The following is a 12313-nucleotide window of genomic DNA, read 5'->3' as shown; positions in this document are numbered from 1 at the left end:
AGATTATATTTTTTTATCGCAGACCTTCTCTTTCTCACGACATTTTCATTTTATTAACTTTTTAATGTTTGAATAATCAATTTATGGGTAAAGATTCTTAAATTCTCTCTCTGACTGCAGAGAATCTGATTGCATCCCATCAAAAGCAGTTTTTCTCTCTGCTGCCCCAGACTCTAGAATAAGATTAAAAAATGTAGTAAATTCAATTTTTAATTAAACAACTTTTATAAGCCATAGTAATTAGTAGTAATCACGCGACTAGATAAATAAAAAAAGTTACGCATACTTGTTACAGTTTTTTTTTGGGTTGAATATTTTTTAAGTTCGTATACTTTGGAGCGATTTTGGTTTTAGTCTCTCTTTCAAACTAAGGTACAATTTAGTTCTTCAATTTTAGAAAACTCTGGTTTTAATCCTTTTTACCAAATTTTTTTAACTTTATTTACTGTTTTAAACGCATTTCTCAGTTAACATTGAAGCAAAAATGTGTCAAACAATGTAAACAATCCAAATACTATAATGAAACGTGCTTGAAACAACAAATAAAATTAAAAAAATTTGGTAAAAAGGACTAAAACCAGAGTTCTATAAAGTTGAAGGACTAAATTGTACCTTAGTTTGAAAGAGGGACTAAAACCAAAATCACTCCAAATAGGGACTAAAAACATATTTAACCCTTTTTTTTTTAATAAAAGCTACATGCTTTGATGGTTTTTATCTAATTAAAAACAACCTTACGTTAAAAATGTTCTCCTTACTGTAATAACCTGAAAAAAAAATATTTATATATATATATATATATATATATATATATATAAAAGATGGGTTAAAACTGAAATAAGCAAAACGACATGAGGTTTTTATTAAAAATGGGATCAATTTTAATTTTCTACCAATTTCTAGAAGACAGAAAGTAACTTTCACTTGAACGTTCATCTCTCTTTCTAGAAATCTTCTTATCTAGTTTTTTCTTCCTTTTTTCTATCACATTGTTCCACTGACCAGTGCATGTTCATTTAGGTGTCGTCCAAGTGTCCACAACGTCAAGGGTTTCCTTTTGATCCGATTACTTTTCTGTTCGGACTAGTAAGTAATTTTCTCTTTTTCTCTGCTGTGTTTTGGAGCCTAGGGCATATTGTCCACTAGTTGCATGGGCAATGACCATTTCCCCTTTCATTTATTCTTCAAAATGTTGAGCTCTAAGAGCTGATTCCTTCACCATTTCGGTGATATATAAGTACTGTCAAGTTCTGTGCTGTGTAAAGTTGTTGTGAGAAAGTCCCCGTAAGTTAGACAGTTTGTCTTTGAGGTAAGGGGAGCTAGGTTTTTCTTTTGATTTTTGTCCAGTGAATTAATGTGTATGATTTAAGTTTTCAGTTGAAGTTATAAAATAATGCTTGTGTGAAACTGCCTTGTATGTTGATTTCTATATGTACTGTTGAATCGATGAATCTGTAATATGCTATGGTGATCTGTTTTGGATGAGCTTTGGTGTTGTAAATTGGGCAATTGGGAGTACTTGGGGTATTAAAACTGTTATAGTTGAATTGGATAAAAGCCTAAGTGAAAATAGAGTGTTTTGGGTCTTTTGAGAGAAACTGATATAGTGATTTTGAGTTACTGTGGTTTAAGGTGTGTTTGGAGTGTTGGGACATTCTAGAGGGATCATTTGGGATTTGTTGAAAGCACTTTGTTGGTAGGATAGAGGAATCTTAAAAACTAGAGTCGGTACATCCCTAATCATAGAGCAGCCCTGGCCTGATCCAGCATGTTGTGACTAGTTATATGTACCGACGCTTATGGTGAGTTTGATGCGTCAAACATTTGACTCTTCTTCGATGACTAATTGGGTTAGTAAGGAGTGTTTGGGGTGGAAATTATGTGCTAGCCTTGTTAGATGAGTACACTGTTACTAGGGTACTGTTTTAGGTCTTTTGAGAGGAACTGAGGAAGTGAATTTGGGCATAGGTGGTCTTGGGTTCAATTTAGATGTTTAGGTAGCTTTGATAGGTTAATTGAAACTCGTTAGGAACTTTAAAATGGTTTACAAATATGTCAAAATGGTAGAATTAGATTTGAACCTCTAAGTTATGAAAATTTGTGTTTTAAAGGTGAAATTGAGTTTAGATCACTTGGGAATAAGGTTAATAATGTTTATAATGGATTAGACAAGTTTACGTAGGCTTATACTACGATCTAGGATCATTAGAAGTTGGTGTAGAGGTCTAGAATGAGTTCTGGTGTGTTGATTGCTTGAAATCTGCAGAATTTTGCTCTGCAGATTATGTAGAGTCCCATAGTGCATAGGGTGCGCTATGTGAATTTTGATGGAAGGCTTCCCCTTACAGGTAAATTCGCCCAGCGCACAAGGGGGTGCGCTGTGCGAAATTTGCTGATTTCGCCTTACGCCCTGGTGCGTTGTGCGATCAGGTCTAGAGAGTTTTCTACTTTTCTTCTTTTGTTTGAGATGTTTGATGTTTGACTGCCAGAGTGTATGTATGTCCGTATATTTGAATTGTGTGGTTTGAAATAAGATGACTGCAAATTGAAATGATGGGATTGAGTATGAACTGAACATCTCAGGGATAGATGATTTGGAGTGGTTGTAGAGATGGTGTTGTTGTCTGTATAACTATATGGAGCTTTGAAATGGTATGTTTATCCCTAAACTCAAAGTATTGTTCATACTTAAATAGAGAAGAACAATGTAAGTGGTGAGAGTAGAGGGAGGTCCTCGTCTATAGTCTTAGAGTTTAGACATAGACAGATGGAGGGATTTACCTTGCATAGTGTTGGGGATGGGCCCGCTGAACTATGCAAGTACACAAAAGACCAATAGTTTAATAGTTATATAAATCCGGATGAGTCGTGTTGAGTAAATGATGCATGATTTGAATTGTATGCCTTTACCTTTTACTTTGTATATGATTAAACATGATGATATTGACTGACTATGCTATCTGTATGTTGTTTTATCTAGCTCACCTTTGTTTTCTTGTTGTGTGTTGTTTGTGTATGTTTTCCTTTGCGATGATCATCTACTTGGATGAGAGCAGATGTTGTTGAAGAGGTTCCCTTAGAGCAAGAGTTGGAAGATGCTGATGTTGCAACTTAGTTTCTTAGGATTGCTATATTTTAATTTTAAGTCATTTTGAAATACTCTAGTACTCAGATTATGCTATTTTGAAGTACTTCTTTGTCTTTAAAGTTTTAAATTCTGATGACTTCTTGGATGACTGTAAATTTGAGACTTATTTGAAAGTCTAATTCTAACTGTTCTCTTTATTTTAGATGACGAGGCTTATATTATATTATTATTATTATTATTATTATTATTATTATATATTTGGGATGTCACACTTACAACCCACATTAATTTTATATACAAAACTTTACATTTTAATCTCCATATAAAAAATATTTATGATATCTTCATTGCTTAAACAAATTTAAATATTAGATTTAGTCTTTATATTTTCTCTTAGAAAAAACAAAAACATTTATGAAAAATAATTCACACTATTCATAAAAAAAAGTATAATAAAATTATAATCATATTGTTGGTTCATAACCAACCATATTTACTATTTACTGCTTCGTTTCTCCTCTTAAAAATTTACGCTTACTTTTATTTTAACCTATTTAAATTATTTAAACACTTAATCATTTGATTCTTATATTTAAATCTTTAATTTATTTTGATCTAATTAATCTCTTACATATTAAAAATTTGAGCTGTTTTTTTTATCTTAGAATCTCTCTAATTTTGATATCTAATATCTTAAAATTAAAAAATAATTTAAATTTTAATATATGATAGATCTATATTTTGACACATATCACTTTAAGAAAGTGATAATACCAATTTAATAAAAATAATGTATTAAATATTTTTTTTTACAAAAATACAAATTCAATTGAATTTTTTTTTAATTATAAAACTCAATTAAAAAACTATAAAAGCAATAATAAACTTTTATGATAAAGTGAGTTATCAAACTCTAATGAACTTGATGTTGTTATATTGGTATTGTACAAAACTTTTACGTCATCTACAAGTTTAAAAAGTTGTTTGGAAAGGCATTTTTCTTTAATTTAATAATATTTTTAATACAAAATTATGACTGAAAAGTTTCAAAACAATAATATTTCAAGATATAAAAAATACCAATAAATTTGAGGTTATAATATGTTTTTTGGTAATATTATTACAAATCTAATAAATAATAGGTGTTACTTTGTAAACACTTTTTTATTTAATAATAGAAGAAGATTTAGTTCTTATAATTATACACGCTGTATTTCTTTTATTACATTTAAAAACGATATCAATGGTTTTTTCATATATATTTATTTCATGACTTAATTAAATTTTATTTTTTTTAAAAAAATTAAATACTTTTAATTGAGTTTTACTAATTTTTTTACGTACTCATTATATTTTTTAATTGGGTTTCTATTAATTTTTTTAGTATATTGAGTATTCAATTTTTATATTTTTCAAATGAGTTTTATTTATTTAACTCTGATAGTTAATTATGTGATATTATAGTAATTTTACTCTATATATTTGTCTTGACATGTGAGATTGTGATTTATATAAAAATTATATAGTAGTTAATGTAAAATAATAAGTAATTTTTTTTTATTTTCACTGAAAATGTGTTGAATAACAAGGTGTTCATGTTATCATCTAATTTTATTTTCACCACCATTAACAAATTCACTTTTGTCATCATCATGCACTAAAAGAAAATATAGAAAATATAAATTTAGTGTCAATTTTTGAATGAAAACTCTTAATAGTATCGATTAATTCATTACTAATTTTTAAATTATTTTTTTAATAAAAGCAGTTTATCATAAGTCAAGTCAATGTTAATAAATTTTTATTTTTAAATTTATTTAATTTAAAGTCTATTTATAATATTATTTTAATTTCCTTCAATTTAGTCTATGCTAATGGCAATAAATTCAAAAAGAAATTTTTTCATACAACGCTCATGTCCGACAAAAATAAAATAAAAAAGAAAAACAAAATAAAAAGATAATTATAGTGGATGAAAAAAAGATAAATGTAAATGAAAAACATAAAAAGAAAGAGATAAAAGTATATATTAAGATTTATTATAAGAGTGGAGAAAAAATATATTTATAAAATAAAAGAGATAAATGTGGATGAAAGAGATGAGTACGAGTGAAGAAGATAAGTATGGATGAAGAAGGTGAGTGTGATTGAAAGAGATAATTGTGACAATCTATGAATGTAAATTATTAATGTAATGAAATTTATATAGAAAGTGAGAATTTTTTTTAAAAAGAAAAGATTTTTCATTTTTAAATTTGGACCATTAGTTTAAAAATAATCCACAATACATATTTGTTGATATGAATACACATGATTCATAATAAAATTTATTGTCGACTTAGTTAAACTAATTTAAATAAATATAAATATTAAAATTAAATAAGATTAATCTGAACTCAATCTTCGTTAACTTTGTTTAGTTTTAATATTTCTTTTAGTTAACGTAACCTAAGTCTACACTAACAAAATTATTCACCTGTTATAATTATTTTTATGTTTTTTAACTTCAAAAAATTATCATTTTATGTTGCAGCAGAGTCAAGTCAACTATTTTATTGGTGGCAAAAATTATGGAGACTCTATTGTATTGACTAAACTTACCCTGTCAACTTCCAATATTATGTCAACTCATTAGCTTTCCCAACACTAATATAAATAATGTTAAAAATAATTTTACACTTTTTAACTTTCTTTAAAAAAATAAAGCTTTTGAGCTATTATAATTAGTTAATAGCATTACAATTTGGTTGATGCTAATATATAAAAGTTAAATTTATATTTTATTGTAATGACAGTTTTCTAATACAAATTACACATAATTTAACCCGCAATATTATTTACATCTTTTAACATATGAAAACAAATACACAAGATAAGATAAATAAAAACTTGAGTACTCAATATAAAAAAAAAATTAATAGATGCCGAACTTAATATCAAGGAAGACCTTGAATCTTAAATTATATTTGAATACTTTTTTTTCGATAATTAATTCAAATTTTAAAGATTAAATGAATATTTTTACCTGCAAAAGAAGGTTAAACTTAAAAAGAAAAATTAGACATAGAATTAAATTTATAATTGCACTTATTTTCCTTAGTCATGACCATATATAAAGCCTAACCATTTTTTAAAACACTAGTTATGCAAACAAAAATAAAACATTGTTAAGAATAATTTAAAATAATATTTTTTTTGAATCATTAAAAAATATAGCAGTAAATATTTAATCCTTCTTAACAACACTTAATGATTAATAAAACACAATAATTTAAATTAGATAATATTTGATCTTATATACCAAATATTAATAATACACATTGTTTAGAGAAGAACATATGAACCTAAAATCTTGCTAACTAGCCATTCTCTCCCACATTGACTTTAGTTTTTAACGCAAGAAGTTGTCATTAATTTGGTAAAACAATCATAAAATTTTATAAATTTTATTTCTTAGTTATATCCTTTTAATAACCTATTTAACAAGAAAATGTTACGAAAAGTATGCTCCTCAATCAAGGTTTATTTGAGGAAAGAGTTGTGAAAGTGTGGCGCAACAAACAAAAAGGTAAGAGTGAGGGTTGTTGAGCTAGCACAGTGGTGAAGTGGGAGAAATAAGTGCTTCTAGCAGAAGTTAATCGCTTCTTTCTGGATACAGCATGCACCTCTTTCTACTCATAAAGAGCTAATTACAAAAGTGGCAAAGGCCATTATCACTCCTCCTATGCAAATCATTGCACTGCACAAGAAATTCATTAAAATACCAAATGAAACAAAAGCTCAACATAAACAATTTTCCTCTCATGATTCTATGGGGGCACCTTTCATCGTTTCAGAAACCAAAACTTTTTTTTCAGCGACAGCACTTGGAGCACAGGATTAGAAAAACAACGACAAAGACCATGGAAGAAAGCGCTATGGCCACACCAAGAACCACCTTGTTGGGTCCATGATGATGTTCCTTCTTGTGACTAACACTGGCATCTCCATCATCATAATCACCATCATAGTCTCCATCATCGCTGCTATCATCTGCAGAAGAACGTTTGGAGGGTGGAGGAGACACCGGCCTTCCGAACTTATCGCAAGGAGCGATGTCCAGCTTCAACTGGGAAGGCAGAACCGAACGGTTGTAACACAAGTTCCCGTTGCCACCCACCTTGAACACTTGCAACCTGTCGATGAAAGTGGAGTTGAAAGGCAGAACCCCGCGAAGGAGGTTGTTTGCGAGGTTCAAGTGTTTGAGGTTACTCATTTGGGAAATGAAGTCTGGGATGGTCCCATTGAGCTGGTTGGAACTGAGATCCAAGTGAACCAAACCGGGTATGGCGGACAAGGAGTCGGGAACAGAGCCGGAGAAGGAGTTGGAATCCAAGGAGAGGTTTTTCAGAGAAATGAGGTCCCCAATGGAAGAGGGTATCTCACCCTTGAGTTGATTAGAAGAAAGGATCAAAACTTGGAGGTTGTCCAACATGGTGAGGGAGGAGGGTATGTTTCCGCGGAGGTTGTTGGAAGAAAGATCGATGTAGGTGAGGTTGGGAGAGTGGATGTGTTTAGGGAGAGAGCCGGCGAGGTTGGCGTGGGAAATGGTGAGGGTCTGGAGGTTGGAGATGTGGGAGAAGAGAACGTAGGGAGCGGATGCTTTGATGGTGAGGTTGGAGAGAGTGAGGTGGGTGAGGTTCCTGAGGTGTGAGAGGGAGACGGCGGAGATGTTGAGGAGGCTGTTGACGGAGGTGAGGGAGCGGAGCGTGGAGGAGAGTTGGAGAGGGAAGCGGGTGGGGGAGGGGGTGGAGGTGACGGGGCAGTTGAGGAGGAGGAGGGAGTGGAGGGTGGAGAGGGATTTGAGGGCTGCGAAGGAGAGAGAGAGGTGGGGAGAGGTGCAGTTGGAGAGTTGTAGGGTGGTGATGTGGCGGAAGGGTGTGGAGGTGTCGCAGACTAAGGAGGGTTGGGAGCATGGATCTTCTGTGGTTGGGATGTTGAGGGATTGAAGAGCCTTTAATTGCTTTGGTTCAAGGGGTTCAGAAAGTGAGATGGTTATGGTGGGAAGGAGGAAGAGGAGAATGCTGAGGGTTTTTTTCATGGCTCAACGATGATGCACCAGCAGAAAGCTACGAAGGAGAAGGTCCTCTTCTCTGGACAATCACATCATATATATTGGGATTCAGAATAGCGCCAAAAGTTGACTCTATTTTAAACTTATATACAACAAAACTATTGTATAATTTATTTTTAACTATTAATTTTGGGGTCAGAACTTTTCAACTGAATTAGAACAGTGAGAGTGGGATCCAGCTTTTCTTTTGAGGTTCCACACTCGATTACTTTTTTATTTCTTAGCTGCAGCTTTCATAACTCTCCCTTTAATCAATACTTTATTGTGTTCCGATATGATAACTACTCTTCATTATCATTGTCAACAACGATGATTTTCACTTTTCAGTAAGACAACAGAGAGCAGAACAATGGGGTAAAGGAAAGCACTGGTCGTTATCATTATTATATTTCTTCTGTTTTCTTTTTTTCTAGATTATTTTGTCAATTTAGTTTCCTTATTCTTACGTTTCATATTATACTTATGTTCTTTATTTCTTCTATCAAAAGAAAAAGCATGGTAATTATTTTATGATATCCTTTGAAACTACGTCAATACTGTAAGACATCCTTTTATTCGACGTTTTTCTTATGCATCTTTTGTCTTGCAAAGTCTAACGAGTGGTGAAAAACTTTTGTCATAAATCTTTGGTTTGAGACTCTCTGCGCATACACTTTTCATAATATGAATATGTAGAAGGGGAAATCTATTTACTAGCATTTAAGTATTAAAATTACACGTGGTTCAAACCAAAGAATCAAAATTATAAAAAAAAAAGGTAAAAAAGAAAATGCATAGTTTTGAACCAAAATTTATCACGCTGAATTTAAATAAAACAACGTTGACAACAATAAACACCATCTTGGAGTTAGAGACAAAGAGGTGGGAAAATTGTTTATATTTTATTTCTATATCAAATTGAAGTTCGTTAGAGGTCAAATAGATAAAGCAACAACCATTATAAGTTTGATTTAGTGGAAAAATAAAAGAAAAGAGAGAATTCGGTAGATTTTAAAGGTAGATATTATGAGTAATACTTTCGTAATATTGAATGCTCTTAATGAAAGTTTACCCTGGATTTTTATATAATAGAAGTTTAAGAAAAAAGAAGAAGAAGAAATTGGAGTTGAGTACAAGAAATGAAAAAATAAATGATAAGTTTTATTTTGTTATCATTTTTTGGACATGCCGGTAGACTTTTTTGTTCTTAAAGTCATCTTTGTATTTTCCTTTTTTTTTTTTCATGAACTCATAAAAGTTAGGATTTACTTGATTTGATTTTTATTGTATTTCTGGTTTAAGACTTAATAGTGGACCTCATGAACGTAATGACATTCTTTGTCAAAGAGATATGAACCCAACCATATAAAGAATTGACACCACTCTCTACCCAAAACCTTAAAGGCAATGGGTTAATAGGTCTTTCACCTCTATATAGTGCTCTACTTTCTCATTTTTATCCAATGTGGGACTTGGACTCGCACTTGCATTTCCAACACTTCAATCCATGGCTCAAAAAATAAGCGTGAACTCATCTTATGATGTTGTCCATGGCTTATTTTAAGTATTTTGTAGTGTTTCTTTTAGGTTGTTATACTTTTAACATAAGATATATCTCTTTTCTCAGCTAATCAATATTGATGGAGCTTCAACTTATGGACTTTGATGATTCATATGAATTCTTAAGGAGAGGTTTCCAAGTTCTTTGATGGTGTTATTTTCTATTATCTCCATTGTCTAGGTAATCTTCTTAAGTTATTGTCAATACGGTCTAGTTTTAAAAATATTTATCTAGTGACCTCAATTCATTTAATATGGTTTTAAATCTACTGAATATGGTTTGTATGCTTTTATTTTTCTTTTTCTATATTAAAAAAAATCATATTATCCACTATGAATGAAGGCTAAGTTTATTTTGTTTTACCTTAGTGAAACCTTCATATATTCTATTAAGTGCTTTATATTTCTTTAGATTATTTGAAGATAAGGATTTGGTTATACTCCTTCTGTAACAATGCACAGATGAAAGCGTTTTTGGCTTTAAAATTTGATTAGTATATTTGTTTCAACTCATATGTTCATTTGTTTTTAGGAAGAGTTTTATCCTCATCTCACATGAAATATAATTTCCATTGTCCATTATGTTTATCATATGAGTATCACAAGATTTAAAGAATGAAAATTTTCTGTGTCTTGTAATCAAATTTCTCTCCTTTAAATAAATGAGGCTTGTCCTTCATTTTCATTGCATCACAAAACAAATTTCGTCATCTATAACTATAATAGAAAAGTAAAGAACATTCATTTTTATATTACATTACTTCAACTTTGGACTACATTTGGTTTTTCTTTAAGAAATTCTTGAAAGGTTCCATTATTCAAAATTTCAATTACAAACAAGTACTATTTCCTATTACTTCTGACTTATACAAATACATATAATGTCACTTTTGAAAAACCCTTTTACTTTCTTTCAAGGATTAATAACACAAGGTATTTTTTAAGATATAAGTTATAATTATTGCATTATTGTAAGTTATAACTATTTATTGTATAACAAGTGTTTGAACAATTTTAGAAGGAGAAGTTTAAATAGATAATGCACTATTTTCACATAACACCAGACTATATTATCTAGCTAACAAGCACAACACACAATGCATAAGATTTTATACTAATTCATCAAAATTATATCTAGTTCTCCCTTGAACAAACATTATAAGAGATACCACTAAACAACCAAATTATTACAAATGAGTACATTAACCACTTTTGGTCATAGCCCATGAAATTAAGTCTTCTAAAAACAAGACACTCTCAAAGATAACTCAATTTAAACTTAAAAAATAAAACCCGCCAAATGAAAAACTCCCGAAACCCCAAGCCCTTTGTTTCCAAGTCATTTTCAGTATTTAAAAAAAAAATCCACTTAGAACCAATTACAAACTGAGACGTCGATGGTATCAAATATTAGTCAAAGCCTGGTGTCAAAGTTACCCATGAAAGAAAGTGGCGGGTTGGAAAAAATTTGAAGAGCGAGTTGGCGTTACCACAATCCGAAAAGGTTCTTTCCTTTTTCCTTTTCTGCGAATTTTGTTAATGGTTCTAACACTTGTTTTTTAGGAAACATGTTTACTTTTGTTCGCAAACACACGAAAGGCACGGTAAAAGGCATGGCACGATTTTATGGTAAGAAAGACGACGAAGCTATACGGAGTGTATGTCTGAAATTTGCGGAGGACTTCGAAAAACAAGGAAAACAAGAAAAACAAGGAAAAGAAGAAACCGAAGAAGACAAGAAAATCGAAGAGAGGATGAAGGAGATTCTTGAAGGCACCAAGAAGCTTAGGGAGCAAGAAAAAGAAGAAAACGAAGAAGACAGGTCGGAGAAGCTCCGGAAAAGGGACGAGATGATTAGGGAGTCGCACGAATCTATGCAGAGTAAATTACGGAATGCTGACAAGGAAATCAAAGAGAGGCGGAAGAAGAGTAATGAATCGTTGAAGATGCTTTTGGAGAGTCATAGGTGGATAGAAGAAAAAAAAGAAAAGGAGATGGAGATGGAGAAGCCTATGAGGGGGAGGATTGCCTGTGATGAGTATACGGAAAACTGTTGTTGTATACTACTCTCATTCAACAAGAAAAAGATAGAGGAAAAGCCGAAGGAGAATCAACCGAAGGACAATCAAGAAGATGATAAGGAAAATAAGAAGTGAAATTAGAAAAAATTATAGATATTATTTGATCTTAGGCAAATGTGTACATTGCACCGTTTATACTCTGTTGCCAGGTTATTTCCGTACATTGCAACCCAATAAATGGACTTTGGTGTTATTTTCTTTGTGCGGTTGAGTGTTTTAGGTAAAATCTGCTTGAACTTTTTTCGTTGTTGACTTTGTGGTTTAAATTGATTCGTTTGAGTGGTTGGGTATCGGGGGGTTTGAGGTCTTTTGAAATCTTGTTGTTTGTGTGATGAGTTTTAGGTTTTATCAATGTTGAAAACTTTTATTTCTCGAGAGGTTTTTGGTATTCCTTCACTGATTTGCTACAGAAGCAACTGATCCAATTGAGATGACTTGGGTGAGAAATTTTACTTTACCGTTTTCCACATTCTGCAGCCCCTTTGATCCAAT

General features: G+C 31.3%; 2 protein-coding genes across 2 annotated transcripts; one reads left to right on the top strand and one right to left on the bottom strand.

The window, feature by feature from the left end:
* Nucleotides 1–6438: 6438 nt before the first annotated feature.
* On the bottom strand, nucleotides 6439–8299 carry LOC106779772 (receptor-like protein 51). The gene has a single exon (XM_022776705.1). It carries the CDS (start codon nucleotides 8166–8168, stop codon nucleotides 6942–6944), a length of 1227 nt encoding a protein of 408 aa, XP_022632426.1. The 5' UTR covers nucleotides 8169–8299; the 3' UTR covers nucleotides 6439–6941.
* Nucleotides 8300–11205: 2906 nt separating this feature from the next.
* Nucleotides 11206–12252, top strand: LOC106779771 (beta-mannosyltransferase 2-like). Its single transcript, XM_014667965.2, has 2 exons — nucleotides 11206–11244; nucleotides 11304–12252. The coding sequence occupies exon 2, from the start codon at nucleotides 11309–11311 to the stop codon at nucleotides 11894–11896; it is 588 nt and encodes a 195-aa protein (XP_014523451.2). The 5' UTR covers nucleotides 11206–11244; nucleotides 11304–11308; the 3' UTR covers nucleotides 11897–12252.
* The last annotated feature ends 61 nt before the right edge of the window (nucleotides 12253–12313 follow it).

This window comes from Vigna radiata, unplaced genomic scaffold (assembly GCF_000741045.1).
Source record: "Vigna radiata var. radiata cultivar VC1973A unplaced genomic scaffold, Vradiata_ver6 scaffold_161, whole genome shotgun sequence".
Taxonomy (NCBI): domain Eukaryota; kingdom Viridiplantae; phylum Streptophyta; class Magnoliopsida; order Fabales; family Fabaceae; genus Vigna; species Vigna radiata.
This window is presented reverse-complemented; position numbering and strand designations above follow the sequence as displayed.